Source organism: Brassica rapa, chromosome A05 (assembly GCF_000309985.2).
Source record: "Brassica rapa cultivar Chiifu-401-42 chromosome A05, CAAS_Brap_v3.01, whole genome shotgun sequence".
NCBI classification, from domain to species: Eukaryota; Viridiplantae; Streptophyta; class Magnoliopsida; order Brassicales; family Brassicaceae; genus Brassica; species Brassica rapa.
In genome coordinates, this window is record NC_024799.2 from 3,516,150 (window position 1) to 3,532,009 (window position 15,860).

Here is a 15,860-nt window from a genome sequence, read left to right on the forward strand (position 1 = left end):
ACAAGCACTGATAAAGATATTGATTTTGGTCGGTCCAGTTTCTCTTTTATTATTGGTGGGAGGAGCCAACCTCTCCATGTAACACGAGCGATAATGCGCATTATGTTCTTTTGTCCTCTTCCAAGTTTTTTTTTGGCTCCTCTGACCCCACAAATTAACGAAGAGGGCTATCATATTATATAGTTTTAAATGTTTGATTTGTATTTGAGTGTATATAAACAAGTTTGGTATCTGCAAATGTCTATAATCAAAGCCATACCAAAAGCATTTCGTTATTGGAGAACCGACGATTTTTTTTCTGGTTTTAGTCCACAAAGGTGTGTCCAAAAAGTATAATATGACTTTCTCACGCATATTGCTTTCTAGAATAAGGAGTATCAATATCTGAATTATTTTACTTATGTTGCAAACAAACAGTCGTTGTTCTTCTTTTATTGTTTAATATCATGATATAACTAGTTTTGTTGATATGGGTGAATTTTTGAAGCTTGAATGCTAATGATCCATGAGTCATATATAATGCATTCAAGTAAAGAATCTGAGAGTGTTTCATCAGAATAATACATAATGCATCGTATGATTTTGAAGTTACATTCCTCACCTCGGTTCTCTCATGATTTTAAAATCAAATTTAACTTTTCTATGTGAGGTAATCACAACGAGCCTCATTTTGTTTTGACTCCTCCCCTTTTTGACTTCCATCTTTCATACAGTTAAAAAAGTGTTTAGTACACTTATCATATACTCCTCCTCATATATCAAAATCTTTAGTCTACATACAGCCTCTCTAATCATTTTAAAGATCTGAAAGACGTTTTTAAACTGTTTGTATCTATTGTAGTGAGGAAAGTAAAAAACAGTAGTTGACACACAAAAAAAGAGTTAAAAAAACACTCGCAGACAACTCAAATTATTGACACATACGAGTTTTGCGGCGATTTACAAGCTTTTTGTATGCATCAAACACCATTTGGAAGTTAAACCACACATGCTATATGCAATAGTGCAAACAACTAACTACAAAGCGCTTTCCGTAAAATTTCATGTAACAAAGTTCAATCCCATCACTTAATCACATATGTCTATAATTGCAGTATAAAAAGAGTTAAAGATGTTTATCAACCATACTGAGGCATAAGATTGAACCAGTCTACATTCATATCTGATCCGCTGATTCACTTTGTTGTGCTTGAGGAGGACGATGTGGAGGTGTCAAGAACACTGGTGGATGAGTATGGTGGAGGAGTCCAGAGACCAACATGAGGAGTATAGGTTGTATAGAGACCTGGTTGAGGACTCCAGAGCCCTGCTGGAAGAGTCCCGGTTGGGCTGAGATCTTGAGCTGGGACAAATTCCATCAAGCGACCCGTATAATACTCAATTGAACCAGGGGGAAATTCGTGGAAAGGGAGAGTTGGAATTGTCGCTGGAGAAGGTGGGGGAGAGAGCGATGGGGATGGAGGTGGTGAGGGTGTAAGAATCCGGTATAAGGATGGGGATTTAGCCGGTGCACACCTGCGGATAACAACATCGGGAGATCCATAGATCTCCATGTCACCTGAGATGAAAATAAGAGATTCAGATCTCTCATTTAGATTTCAAAATGATAAAATTAGAAACAAGAGTTACCTTCTGAGTCGATGCAAAGGGATATTTTAACTTTATAGGACTTTGAAATTTTATTAATTTGTAGCGACCATATATTTACATATTCTTATGCACACATTCGATTTAGTTTTTTCATGCCAGCAATCAATGAATCGAAGAACTATTGAAACCCAACACTAGGTGATCAATATCAAACACAAACTTATTGCTTTAGAAATTTTCTCAAAACTAAAGCTTTCTCATAAATCTCTTTAAGTTATACCACATCATGGTATCTCCTTATGTATAACTCATATTTTCGTAAACTCATTAGGAAACATATATTTCCTTTTCTTGATCCTAAACTCATTAGGAAAGCTTACAATCTAAGTTAACTTCAAGCTTAAGTCAACAAGAACAAGTTTGTTTCTCTCAATTTCTAGGGTTATATTTTTTTAGGTTTCTTCTGTCGAAAGTATCTAATTATATAATTACAAAAACTGCCATTGCCATTTAATCAAGTCTGTTTACAATATTATTAAACCAATGAAATTATACAAGTTATATACTAAACCAGAAATTTGAGATGTATTTCTTGGCTTCTTCAAAATCAGATCTTATCTTTCCAAAAATCAGTTCACTACTTTTATATATCAAACTGGGCTAAACCCGCCCTACGGGCGGGTATGCAAATGAAAAATAGTTAAAAATTTATTAATTTGTAAAATATTTTTTATTTTAAACTGAAAGTAGATTGACTATTTTGTTATTCTTGTTGAAAATATAAGATTGATTAACATTTTTTTCATGATCTATTCTACTTTATCAGTTAGTAAAATATATTAAATTACTCCAAATTGTAGTTGAAATTCAACATAAAAATTATGAAATTTCTACCTCTTATACTCTGTTTTCAAATCAAATGAGCGTTTTAGTTCCCGTTATAAATTTTCTTTTAAACATAATAATTCAGATAATATGAAAAATAAAATAATCCATTAACTATTGAAAATTATTTAGATTGTATAAAATTATAATACGAATCGTTACTCTTTAAAAGTATACATATTTATTTGAAATAATTATCAAATAAACATTATCCAAACTGATTAGGTCTTTTATAAATATTATTGTTTAGTTTTTAGATTAAAATTAGTGATTGTTGTCTCAGCTAGAAATACTACCATAAGCCAAGTGCGGTTCTCCGGTTAAAACTGCTGCTAATGCCTAATGGGGATGAACTAAACCGCTGCCAAGTTGGTTCTTCTAGCTAAAACTGCTACTACTAGGTGGAATCAACACCACCAGTCACAGACCTTAACGCAACGAAGAGGGCTCTCATATTATATAGTTTTAAATGTTTGATTTGTATATTTGAATATAATAAACAAGTTTGGTATCTGCATAGATCTATAATCAAAACCATACCAAAAGCATTTCGTTATCGGAGAAACGACGATTATTTCTTTGGTTTTAGTCCACAAAGGTGTGTCCAGAAAGTATAATATGACTTTTCTAGAATAAGGAGGATACAAAGTAGTAATATTTGAATTCTTGAATAACAAAATAGAATATTTACACTACTTTTCTAAAAATATGAATAGAGTACTTTTTAGCGACATGCAACAGAATTGTAATGAATTGAATTTTGAAAATTTGAAATTTTGAATGTTTTCTATTGGAAGTTGTTGCAGCAGAATCTGTCCAAAAACAATTAAAATTAATCATAGTTTTAATATTAGATATAAATTAAAATTTGTTTTTAGTTACTAATAAAATTCCTACATAATCATATAGTTTTTTTCATAATCATATAGTTAGTTATAGTTATGGGTTGTATCATATAGTTTAGTTTAGTTTAGTTTAGGTATACAAGTTAGAATTATCGTGCAAACTTTGCCCTCCTCAACATAATCCATCAGAAGCATAAACATAAGTTTAATTAGATAGGCCTCCTCCATTATGAGTACTTTAATATATAATAATCGTCAACTTCTTCTACACGTCTTCGAAATTATGATGAATGTGTAATGAATGTATCACTTATCTCCCAAGAACTCAAGAATGGTGACAACGTGGCAAAAATCTATACAACTGTCACCTCACTATTGGCTGAAAACCAAACACAAAATCAAATGCTTTGGACCCGTATCTAGTCAACGTTGGAAGAAGTCGTGCACAACGTCGTGTTGACAAGTCTGGAAACAAGCTTGCTTCCAAATCTATCATACTTTCATCTTTTTATATCTAAAGATCTTCCTCAGATCTTGAAACACATTCTAAACAAAGCAAAACAAAACAAAAACACAAAGATACGCTGCGCAAAAGACTTGGGAGAATCAACTTTTTATTGTGTCTATGGGGAAGAAACATGATCTTAGCATCAACTCTCTGAGTTATCATTCCACAGAAGACGAAGAAGAAAACAGCTGCAAAAACAGTCTCTTTTTCGGATTGTTCGATGATTCTGAATCCACGAGGCTAAGAAGTGGGAGCATGAAGAGACAATACAGCGACATGGGAGATATCTACCACAGAGTTTATGAAGAACGTCATGATGATGTTAACTATGGTGATGGTGATGATGAAGGATCCAAGGTGGACATGAGAGTCTTGATGTTGCTAGAGTATATGAGAGAGCTTTATGTGGGGCAGCTTCAGGTTCTGAAGAAGATGTTTCCAGGTGGAGCCAAAGACGAGTTTCTTGGTTTCTTTAACAAGATCGGAGACGCTATGTCTCAGTTTAAAAAAGATTCTCGTCCTCTTACAAAGTCAAAGACTATGCAAAGGAGTCTAAGTGTCAATTTGGGCTCAACAGAGTTAAGAGATAAGAGGTTTAAAGTTACCACGGTTGAAGCCGGAGGTGCTCCCGCCGGTGGAGCTGGTGGTGCTGCCGGTGGTGCTGGAACTAGCGGTGCTGCTGGAGGAGGTAAAGGTGGCTCGGCAGCTGGTCAAGGCCAGCCTAAGAAATAGTCAGGGTTTGTGACATGTGGACATGGATGATCAAATCAAATGATATGTGTATATTTTGCATTACACAAGACGTTATTCTTTGCTAAAAGAAATGAAATGTAGTGCGTGTGATTATATGTTTGTATTATGTTTTAGCATACATTGAAGTATTAGAGTCATGATGATCCAAATATAAGGCTATGGAAGAAAAGAAAGAAGATAAGACTATGGACTTGTCAACTGAAGACAAATCTTAGCTTGGATCTATCTTTCTTTGTTTGTTGTTTGATTCTCATATTCTTTTATATGTTATTTCAGTTAAAAAGAAAAAGCTTCGGCTTTTGTTAGTGTGCAAGAATACTCAAAAACTCTTAAGATAATGAATTTTCTATTGAACTCGACCGTGGTTGCCGGTTAACCAAACGATAAAATGTTGAATACTATAATGTCTAACCATTATTTTTGTTTTCAAGTGAGAGTATGGAGATGAAAACCCGAAAGAAAGTATATAATATATGATAAGCCAACAGAATGATAAGAGTTTACAACAAAGCTTGAAGATGAGATAAGTCACAACATCACAGCCAAACTAGATAGACTCTCTTTTAAAAAAAGTTGAAATCCTCCACATGGTCCACAAAGACTTTAACACTACTAACATTCTCACCAAAACCTTGGATTTCAACACTCCTGAGAGTGTTCTTTTCGGCATTGAAATATAAAACATAAAACCGTTTAAATGTATCGAGCAAGAACATAACAAATTCACCTCTAGTAGTCATTCCAGCAACGGTAAATTCTTGGGGTTTAATGACATCATTCTCAGGAAAAGGGTAGACATACTTGGACCATTCTTTTTTATCGACGTCATGTAGAACCCACATACGCAGCTCAATGGCACCACTGTCACCAGACTCCCAATTAATCCCACCTAATTTACCCTTATAATTTATCAATGTCGGAGTTTTACGATTAAAGCATTCTGCTTCAATAACCTTGAACTCCTCATACCTAACATCAAAACAAACTATCACTAGTATGTTTTTTTCAAGAGCTACGTAATATATATTTCCACTGATGCATATTCCTTTAGACCAATAATAACTGTAGTGTTTTGGACAAACGATGTCACTCCTCCACCCAAGTTTTTGAACTCCTAATGTCAAAATTATATGACGATCCCTTGGAGGAAAATAAGGATGATGATCTACCAATATTTTGAATTGTTTGTCAACTGGATCAAACCCTAAAAAGGCTTCTGACGTAGTGTGCATGATCACTTTAGGTAACTCCGCATACTGTCCCGTGATAGGATTACATATCAGAGGCATTGCATCCTCCCCTGAGCGGCCCTTTCCACGGAAACATATCAAACCAGATGCATAGTTACAATTTTCTGAAGGGAATGTTGTATGATAATCGGCGGATACTACAAGAGAAGACTTTTCATAAGGAATCTGAGGCTGTGGCGACGAGTAGAAGTGTAGTTCCTCACCAACGCTGTGGACAACAAATAAGAGACGTGGTCGAGAAGATGACCTGGTCAAGTACAAATCTTTGAAATATGGACTACTAAGCATGGATCGCCATAATTTGGACACGCAATGAAACCTCCCTACTGATTTTGAAGGCAGTCTTGAGAGTATCTCTAGAATGAGATCTATTGGGATGGAATCTGAATTTTCTGCTCTATTCATGATCGCTCTATTAACCGCTGATGGGAAGGAGAGAGATATCCAGAGAAAACAACTCACACAGGTACCATTATATATAGAGACCTAAGAGCATCAGCAATGCTGAAACTCTCTCTCTCGATAACCAAGGTAAGTTTTCTTATTATTTTATTATTTTTATTTTTTATTTAGTTTATAAAAAAAAAAAAAGAAAGGAAGAGCCAATAGCAGGTCCCCACAGTGAAGAATTTGTGGAAGATTAATCCTTACCTAAAGATTATTTTGGCACATACTTTTAAATATAATGGGTCCCATAAATTATTATAATAAGTTTAATGCTAAGGATTTTGTTAAAACTCACCATTGGAAGTGGTCTAAGTAAGAGCATCTCCATTAAACTCTATAGATATCTAAACATCAAAGTAAAATGTAAAAAGAAATAGAAGTGTTAAGGAATAGTATTTCAAAATAAAAACTTGTAGTTTTTCATTAGATATTCTCAGCCATGTGTTAATCTTTAAGTGGTTTGACTTTTTATAATATTAAATTCAAATAAATAACTCAAAATTTTAGTATATTATCATTAATAAGTTTATATACTCATTTTATATTTGCAAGATATGCTACTTTTTAGAGATAAAACTATAATTGGTATGAGTTTGTTTAAGTTGATAATAAAAAAACTATAACATGTAACTTATAGAATAATAAAATAAAATTAAAAAATGAAAAGAAAAAAAATAATTGGAAAAAGATAAATATTGGCTACTTATTTGTTTATTTCTAGATTTAACAATAAATAAATCGTTAATAATTTTAAAAATGTAAAAACATGACAATGTACATAAGTTAAATGTTAAAGAATAAAGAGAATTTCACTAAGTAGAGGTTATTGGTTGGTATATTTTGATGGATTTGAAAATCCAAACTAAATTTAGTGTTATTGGTTTTATGATTTTAAAATATGTATTGAAATCATGTGTTATTGGTGTAATGATTCATAAATTCTAATTCAAATCAATTGTTATTCAATCATACAGATGTACTAATAGATTTGATTTCATAATGAATTTGAATGTTGCATGAATTTCTTTGTTAAAAATACAAAGACTCAAATCCTAATACTAATCAGAGAAAACTTGAAAAATTGTATATTCTACTTAGATTTATAAATACTATATCGATTTCTAAATCAATCAAAATATATAAACCAATAACAGCATTGAGTATTGAGTGGATTCGTCCTATCGGGTCTTGTAGTTGAGGCAGCGCCGTGTTCTTGTTTCTCGATGCCGGTGGTGGTCTTAGCCGTCGGTGTTGCCTCCTCTGCTCTGTCTTCTTCTCTGTTGTGCTCAATCATCCAATTAACTCTCTGAGTTATCATTCCACGGAAGACGAAAAGGACAACAGCTGCAAGAACAGTCTCTTCTTCGGATTGTTCGATGATTCTGAATCCACGAGGCTAAGAAGTGGGAGTATGAAGAGACAATACAGCGACATGGGAGATATTTACCACAGAGTTTACGAAGAACTTCATGATGATGTTAATTATGGTGATGGTAATGATGAAGGATCCAAGATGGACATGAGAGTCTTGATGTTGCTAGAGTATATGAGAGAGCTTTATGTGGGGCAGCTTCAGGTTCTGAAGAAGATGTTTCCAGGTGGAGCCAAAGACGAGTTTCTTGGTTTCTTTAACAAAATCGGAGACGCTATGTCTCAGTTCAAGAAAGATTCTCGTCCTCTTACAAAGTCAAAGACTATGCAGAGGAGTCTAAGTGTCAATATGGGACCAACAGAGTTAAGAGATAAAAGGTTTAAAGTTACCACGGTTGAAGCCGGAGGTGCTCCAGCCGGTGGAGCTGGTGGTGCGGGAACTAGCGGTGCTGCTGGAGGAGGTAAAGGTGGATCGGCAGCTGGTCAAGGCCAGACCAAGAAATAGTCAGGGTTTGTGACATGTGGGCATGGATGATCAAATCTTATGACGTTTTCACTTGTTTTGCATTACACAAGACGTTACTCTATGCTAAAAACAAAATGAAATGTAATGCGTGTGATTACATGTTATGTATTATGTTTTAGCATACATAGAAGTATCAGAGTCATGATCCAAATATAAGACTTTGGAGTTGTCAACTGAAGACAAATCTTAGCTTTGATGTTTCTTTGTTTGTTGTTTGGTTTGCATATTATTTTATGTTCTTTCAGATAATAAGAAAAGCTTCGGCTTTTGTTTGTGTGCAAGATTATTCAAAAACTCTTAATAAAATGAATTTTCTATTGAACTCAACCAAACGAGACATGTAATCATAATATTGAATACTATAATGTCAAATATTATTTTTGTTTTCAAGTGAGAGCGTAGAGATGAAAACCCGAAAGAGAGTATATGATATATGATAAGCCACATGAAGATGAGAAAAGTCACAAGAACATCACTGCCAAACTAGCTAGACTCTCTTTTAAAAAAAAAGTTGAAATCCTCCACATGGTCCACTAAGACTTTAACACTACTAACATTCTCACGAAAGCCTTGGATTTCAACACTCCTGAGAGCGTTCTTTTCGGGATTGAAGTAGAAAACATAAAAAGGTTTAAATGTATCGATCATAGACAAAACAAATTCACCTCTAGTGGTCATTCCAGCAACGGTAAAATCGTGGAGTTTAATGTCATCATTCTCAGGCAAAGTATAGACATATTCCGACCATTCTTGTTTCTCGACATCATGTAGAACCCACATACGCAACTCAATGGCACCACTGTCATTAAGATTCCCAGTAATCCCACCTAATTTACCCTTATAATTTATCAATGTCGGAGTTTCATGATTAAAGCATTGTGCTTCAATAACCTTGAACTCCTCGTACCTAACATCAAAACAAACTATTTCATATACTCCTTTTGAATACCTTGCACAATGTAGGTAGTATACAACTCCACTGATGCATATTCCTTCAGACAAATATCCGTAGTATTTTGGACAACAGATGTCACTCCTCCACCCAAGTTTTGGAACTCCTAATGTCAAAATTATATGACGATTAGTTGCAGAAGAATAAGGAAAATGCTCTACCAATATCTTGAATTGTTTGTCAATTGGATCAAACCCTAAAACAGCTTTTGATGGAATGTACATGATCACTTTAGGTAACTCCGCATACTGTCCCGTCATAGGATTACATATCATAGGCATTGCTTCCTCCTCTGAGCAGCCCTTTCCACGGAAACATATCAAACCAGATGCATAGTTACAAAGTTCTGAAGTGAACGTCGTATGATAATCGGCGGCTACTACAAGAGACGGCTTGTCATAAGGAATTGGAGGCTGTGAGGACGAGTAGAAGTGTAGTTCCTCTTCCTCTTCCTCACCAACGCTGTGGACAACAAATAAGAGACGTGGTCGAGCAGATGACCTGGTCAAGTACAACTCTTTGAAATATGGACAACTAAGCATGGATCGCCATAGCTTGGACACGCAATGAAACCTCCCTACTGATTTTGAAGGCAATCTTGAGAGTATCTCTAGAATGAGATCTATTGGGATGGAATCTGAATTTTCTGCTCTATTCATGATTGCTCCATTAACCGCTGATGGGAAGGAGAGAGATATCTAGAGAATACAACTCACAAAGGTACCATTATATATAGAGACCTAAGTAAGAGCATCTCCATTGAACTCTATAGATATCTTAACATCAAAGGAAAATGTAAAAAAAAAATAGAAGTGTTTAGTAATAGTATTTCCAAATAGAAACTTGTAGTTTTTCATTAGATATTCTCAGCCATGTGTTAATCTTTAAGTGGTTTGAGTTTTTTATAATATTAAATTCAAATAAATAACTCAAAATTTTAGTATATTATCATTAATAAATAACTCAAAATTTAAGTTTAGATAAATTCAAATAAATAACTCAAAATTTAAGTTTAGATACTCATTTTATATTTGCAAGATATGTTACTTTTTAGAGATAAAAATATAACTGGTATGAGTTTGTTTAAGTTAATAACAAAAAAAAGCTATAACTGGTAACTTATAGAACTATAACTGGTATGAGTTTGTTTAAGTTGTCAATAGCTTGGATCTATCTTTCTTTGTTTGTTGTTTGATTCTCATATTCTTTGATATGTTATTTCAGTTAAAAAGAAAAAGCTTGGGCTTTTGTTAGTGTGCAAGATTATTCAAAAACTCTTAAGATAATGAATTTATATCGAATTTATATCGATAATACGATAAAATGGAATACTATAATGTCTAACCATTATTTTTGTTTTCAAGTGAGAGTATGGAGATGAAAACCCGAAAGAAATTATATAATATATGATAAACCAACATAATGATAAGAGTTTACAAACAAAGCTTGAAGATGAGATACCTCACAACATCACAGCCAAACTAGATAGACTCTCTTTTAAAAAAAGTTGAAATCCTCCACATGGTCCACAAAGACTTTAACACTACTAACATTCTCACCAAAGCCTTGGATTTCAACACTCCTGAGAGTGTTCTTTTCGGGATTGAAGTAGAAAACATAAAACCGTTTAAATGTATCGAGCAAGAACAAAACAAATTCACCTCTAGTAGTCATTCCAGCAACGGTAAATTCGTGGAGTTTAATGACATCATTCTCAGGCAAAGGGTAGACATAACTGGACCATTCTTGCTTCTCGACATCATGTAGAACCCACATACGCAACTTGGCACCAGTGTCACCAGATTCCCAATTAATCCCACCTAATTTACCTTTATAATTTATAAATGTCGGAGTTTTATGAGTAAAGCATTCTGCTTCAATAACCTTGAACTCCTCATACCTAACAACAAAACAAACTATCACTAGTATGTTATTTTCATGAGTCCTAGCTACGTAATATATATCTCCATTGATGCATACTCCTTCAGACCAATAATAACTGTAGTATTTCGGACAACCGAGGTTACTCCTCCACCCAAGTTTTGGAACTCCTAATGTCAAAATTATATGACGACGATCCCTTGTTGAGGATAAGGCAAATGCTCTACCAATATCTTGAAATGTCTGTCAACTGGATCATACCCTAGAAAGGCTTTTGACGTATTGTACATGATCACTTTAGGTAACTCCTCATACTTTCCCGTGATAGGATTACATATCAGAGTCAGTGCATCCTTCCTTGAGTGGCACTTTCCACTGAAACATATCAAACCAGATGCATAGTTACAACGTCTTGAAGGGAACTTCGTATGATAATCGACGGCTTCTACAAGCGAAGACTTGTCATAAGGAATCTGAGGCTGTGGCGACGAGTAGAAGTGTAGTTCCTCACCAACTTTGTCGACTGCGAATAAGAGACGTGGTCGAGCAGATGACCTGGTCAAGTACAACTCTTTGAAATATGGACAACTAAGCATGGTTCGCCATAACTTGGACACTCAATGAAACCTTCCTACTGATTTTGAAGGCAATCTCGAGAGTATCTCAAGAATGAGATCTATTGGGATGGAAGCTGGATTTTCTGCTCTATTCATGAATCATGATCGTTTTATTAGCAGACGATGGGACTTGGAGGAGAGAAATATATATCTAGAGAAACTAACCTATAGATATCTAAACTAAAAAAAAAAGATATCTAAACATCAAAAGAAAAGATAGAAAAATGGAGGTGTTAGGGAATAATATTTCAAAATAGAAACTTGTAGATTTTCACTAGATATTCTCAGCCATGTGTTAATCTTTATGTGGTTTGAATTTTTCATAAATATTAAAAATCAAATAATAACTAAAATTCAAATAATAACTAAAATGGAAAACAAAGTAAATGGAAAACAAAGTAAATGGAAAAAGAAAAAAAATTGACCAATTCTTTCAAATAACAGTTTTTAAGTTTTTATCACAAAACAGCATCCAAAAAATGAAATGACAAAATAGCTTCTTTTTTTTATTTTGAAAAATTTAATATCTTTTTTAATTTTTTTATTTGAAATCACATTCCAAAAACCCTAACCTTTAACTCTAAACCCTAAACTCAAAAATCTACCCCTTAATTCTAAATCCTAAGGTCTAGATTAATTAACTCTAAATGTATAAATGTATATTTATTTCTTTAATGAAACACTAGATTCTGACCCGCCCTTGAAAAGGCAAGTATATATTTTTGTTTTAATTTTTTAAAAATAAATTTAATTTTTATATTTGTGTTATTTTTTGTAATCATATTTATATTTAATATTAATTTAATTTAAAAAAATTTTGGTAATTATTTCAAGTTGCATAGATATACACTTGTGCCATATGCATTTCAGAAATTTTTTTAAATTATATTCTTAAATTTTGCAACATATTATATTTTCTTATTAGTTACCTAATATAATTAGTCAAGAATCTTAACTAAAAAACCTGATTCGGAATCGACTCGAAAATAAAATTCTCATACTCTATTAGACCTTGTCTATATATTCAAAACGGTTCTTAAAGTCTTATATCCGAAAACCAATATTAAATCCAACCCGCACCAAAACGGAACAAAAATTTTGAAATTGTTTTGATTTTTTTAATATATTATGTTTAAATATATATACATATATATATATATGTAAATGGGTTAATATGTTCTTCACTAACTTTATGTAAAATCACATTTAATAAATATTTTTTATCGAATAATCTATTTAAACCCGTTAAACTAAATGAGTTTATACGAATATTTATTTCTATTAAAAGTCCACTTAAACTCCGTTAAACCCTATATTAACATCATGTGATTTTTTAATTGATAAACTTAATATCTATGTAAAATATTTAAAATTTGAATAAATTAAAGTCTGGTTAAACATATTCCAATTTTTTGGACTGAGATGTAACTTATGTTGTTGTAGTGTGATAATGTTTTTTGAAAAAGTGGTATTCAATTGTATTTTTTCTAAAAATCTATGTTAAACATGATTACAAAACTTAAGTTGAAATGGTGTTATATTAATGTAAACAGATTTGAATGACGGATTTGAATAGATTAATATATGATAAAAAATCAGTAAATATTTTAATACAAATTATATATACCATTATTATTAGGCTTGTGTAAAATCTGTCAAAAGGAAAAAAGCAGTATTAATATAATTAATGTTGATTTTAGAAGTAATATGTGGTTATTAAATTGCACACTACGCAAAGAAATAAGAAGTTGCTGTTTTTTCTTTACAGCAAATAGGAAGTTATATTTTTTTTTTTTAACTTTAAACCACAATATTATATGCAGTTACGTAAAATAAGGAGTTATATTTCATTTTTGAAAGAGTAAAATATGGGAATAATTTATTGAACATAACATTTATCATTTGGTCAAGATCATAATTTAATAGAATACTAGATATTGACCCGCCTTTGAAAGGGCGTGTATATTTTTGGTTGTAATTATTTTTGAAAATTTTTATTTTACATTTTTTCATATTTGTGTTTAATATTAATTTATTATAATATAATTTTTGGTAATTACATTAAATATGTCAAGTTGCATAACTATACACTTATACCATATGTATTTCAGAAATTATTTTAAACTTTATTCATAAATATTACAAACATATTATTTTTTAGTACTTATCTAACATAATTACTCAAGAATATTTGTATCCAGAAAAATCGATTCAAAATCGATCCGAAAATCAAAATCTCATACTCTATTAAACATGACTTATATATTTGAACAGTTCTTAAAATGTTTTATCCAAAACCCAATATCAAATCTAACCCGCACCGTTAGCCGAACAAATTTTTTAAAAATGTTTGAAAATTTTAATTTTAATTATATTCTGTTAAAAATACATACATATATATATATATATATATATATATATATATATATATATGTAAATGGGTTAATATGGTCTTCATTAAATTTAAGTAAAATCATATTTAATAAAAAAATTTAATCTAATAACTTATTTAAAACCCGTTATACTAAATCAGTTTATATGAATATTTATTCTATTAAAATTTTCAATTAAACCCTATTAAACCCTATTTTTAACATCAGGTGATTTGTTAATTGATAAACTTAATGTCTGTGTAAAATATTTAAAATTTGAAAAAAAATTAATGTCTAGTTGAATAAATCCTAATTTTTTGGCTGAGATGTAAGCTATATTGTTGTAGTGTGATAATATTTTTTTAAAAAAATATATCAAAGTTTATTATAATGAGGAATAATTATCATATCATTATATAAATATATGTCAATAACGTAACTGTATACATAATTATATAATATAATGTGTTGTATTAATCAAATAAAAGGTTAAAATTCTAAAAATGATTTTTATTTAAACACCCAATAACAAAAATATATGGTAACAAAAATGTATTTTTATGGTACATGACCAATTGTATAAGGTTTTTTCGTATTACACATTTGTTGCCATATATAAGGGTTTATATTTTTATTTAAACACCCAATAACAAAAAAAGTACAAAAATATATTTTTATAATTTTTTGTTGCCATATACGTAGTTCTTTAAAATATGACCTAAAGTGGTTATCCCTTTAGAATAGGACTTTTAAATATATTCATTTAGATGCAGTTATATAACTTGTGCAGTTATATAAGTTATATAAAAAATAGTTTTTTAGTTAGACATAACTTTTTATCAATTGGTCATGTACAAACAATTATACAAAAAAAATCAGTTGGACTTTATCAACGGGTCATGTTCCTAATTTAATAGTATTGATATTTTGTTTATTCTGATCCTTGTGACAAAAAAATTTTAGTGCTATGTTAGAGAATTTCTCTAAATATTGGATACTTAGGTTCCGAATAACAATCAACCACCCCGCACCGTTTTCAGTAACAAAATTTTTTATATCAATACTATTATTTGCGAAGTAAATTTTTGTAATGAAACTCTCACGTTGAAAATTAGAGTGGTTAATATCGTTTATACCCTTAATGAATAAAATGTATAAATAAATTAAAAAATAAAAACGAAATTTTAATTGATTTTGATTAGATAATTGATTATTATTAGAAATAGTAAGAATTATCCAAAATTTGAAAATATAATTTAAAAAGAGATAACTTCTATATATATTGTATTGTTATCTGAAAAATTCTTTAAGTAAAAAGTTAAAAACATAAATTCCATAACTAAATATTAATTAAATAAAATTATTAATTATAATTAAAAATAGAATATTGAATTATCCAAAATCTAAAATATAATTTAAAAAGATAATTTATATATATATATATTGTATTGTTATCTGAAAAAGTATTTTAGTAAAACGTTAAAAATATAAATTATATAATTAAATATCAACTCAAACAATTTTTTTTAATTATATAATTTTAAACTATTATTTGCGAAGTAAATTTTCGCAATGAAGTTCTCACGTTGAAAGTTAGAGTGGTTAATATAGTTTAACCCTTAATGAATAAAATGTATAAATAAATTAAAAAATAAGAACAAAATTTTAATTGATTTTGATTAGATAATTGATTAATATTAAGAATAGTAAGAATTATCCAAAATCTGAAAATATAATTTAAAAAGGAGATAACTTCTGTATATATTGTATTGTTATCTGAAAAATTCTTTAAGTAAAAAGTTTAAAACATAAATTTTATAACTAAATATTAATTAAATAAAATTATTAATTATATAATTAAAA

General features: G+C 30.8%; 3 protein-coding genes and 1 pseudogene across 4 annotated transcripts; 1 reads left to right on the forward strand and 3 right to left on the reverse strand.

Annotated features, from left to right (window-relative positions):
- Nucleotides 1–184: 184 nt before the first annotated feature.
- Nucleotides 185–8,185, forward strand: LOC108868814. 2 transcript variants are annotated; one of them, XM_033292262.1, is made up of 2 exons: nucleotides 185–4,008; nucleotides 7,615–8,185. In XM_033292262.1, the coding sequence occupies exons 1-2, from the start codon at nucleotides 3,946–3,948 to the stop codon at nucleotides 8,152–8,154; spliced, it is 603 nt and encodes a 200-aa protein (XP_033148153.1). In that variant the 5' UTR covers nucleotides 185–3,945; the 3' UTR covers nucleotides 8,155–8,185. The 2 variants fall into 2 exon arrangements, with proteins under 2 accessions (XP_033148153.1, XP_033148152.1); XM_033292261.1 differs by lacking the exon at nucleotides 7,615–8,185 and having other exon boundaries at nucleotides 185–4,880.
- On the reverse strand, nucleotides 4,809–7,608 carry LOC103867717 (F-box protein At3g57590-like). Its single transcript, XM_009145815.2, has one exon. It carries the CDS (start codon nucleotides 6,234–6,236, stop codon nucleotides 5,145–5,147), a length of 1,092 nt encoding a protein of 363 aa, XP_009144063.2. The 5' UTR covers nucleotides 6,237–7,608; the 3' UTR covers nucleotides 4,809–5,144.
- A 417-nt stretch (nucleotides 8,186–8,602) lies between the features above and the next one.
- LOC103867764 (F-box protein At3g57590-like) lies at nucleotides 8,603–10,502 on the reverse strand. Its single transcript, XM_018658856.2, has one exon. It carries the CDS (start codon nucleotides 9,784–9,786, stop codon nucleotides 8,659–8,661), a length of 1,128 nt encoding a protein of 375 aa, XP_018514372.2. The 5' UTR covers nucleotides 9,787–10,502; the 3' UTR covers nucleotides 8,603–8,658.
- A 70-nt stretch (nucleotides 10,503–10,572) lies between these two features.
- LOC103867079 lies at nucleotides 10,573–12,160 on the reverse strand (annotated as a pseudogene).
- Nucleotides 12,161–15,860: the final 3,700 nt, after the last annotated feature.

Coding starts and splice junctions, on each gene's coding strand:
- LOC103867764 (XM_018658856.2), bottom strand. CDS start 9,786: ATGAATAGAGCAGAAAATTCAGATTCCATCCCAATAGATCTCATTCTA.
- LOC103867717 (XM_009145815.2), bottom strand. CDS start 6,236: ATGAATAGAGCAGAAAATTCAGATTCCATCCCAATAGATCTCATTCTA.
- LOC108868814 (XM_033292261.1), top strand. CDS start 3,946: ATGGGGAAGAAACATGATCTTAGCATCAACTCTCTGAGTTATCATTCC.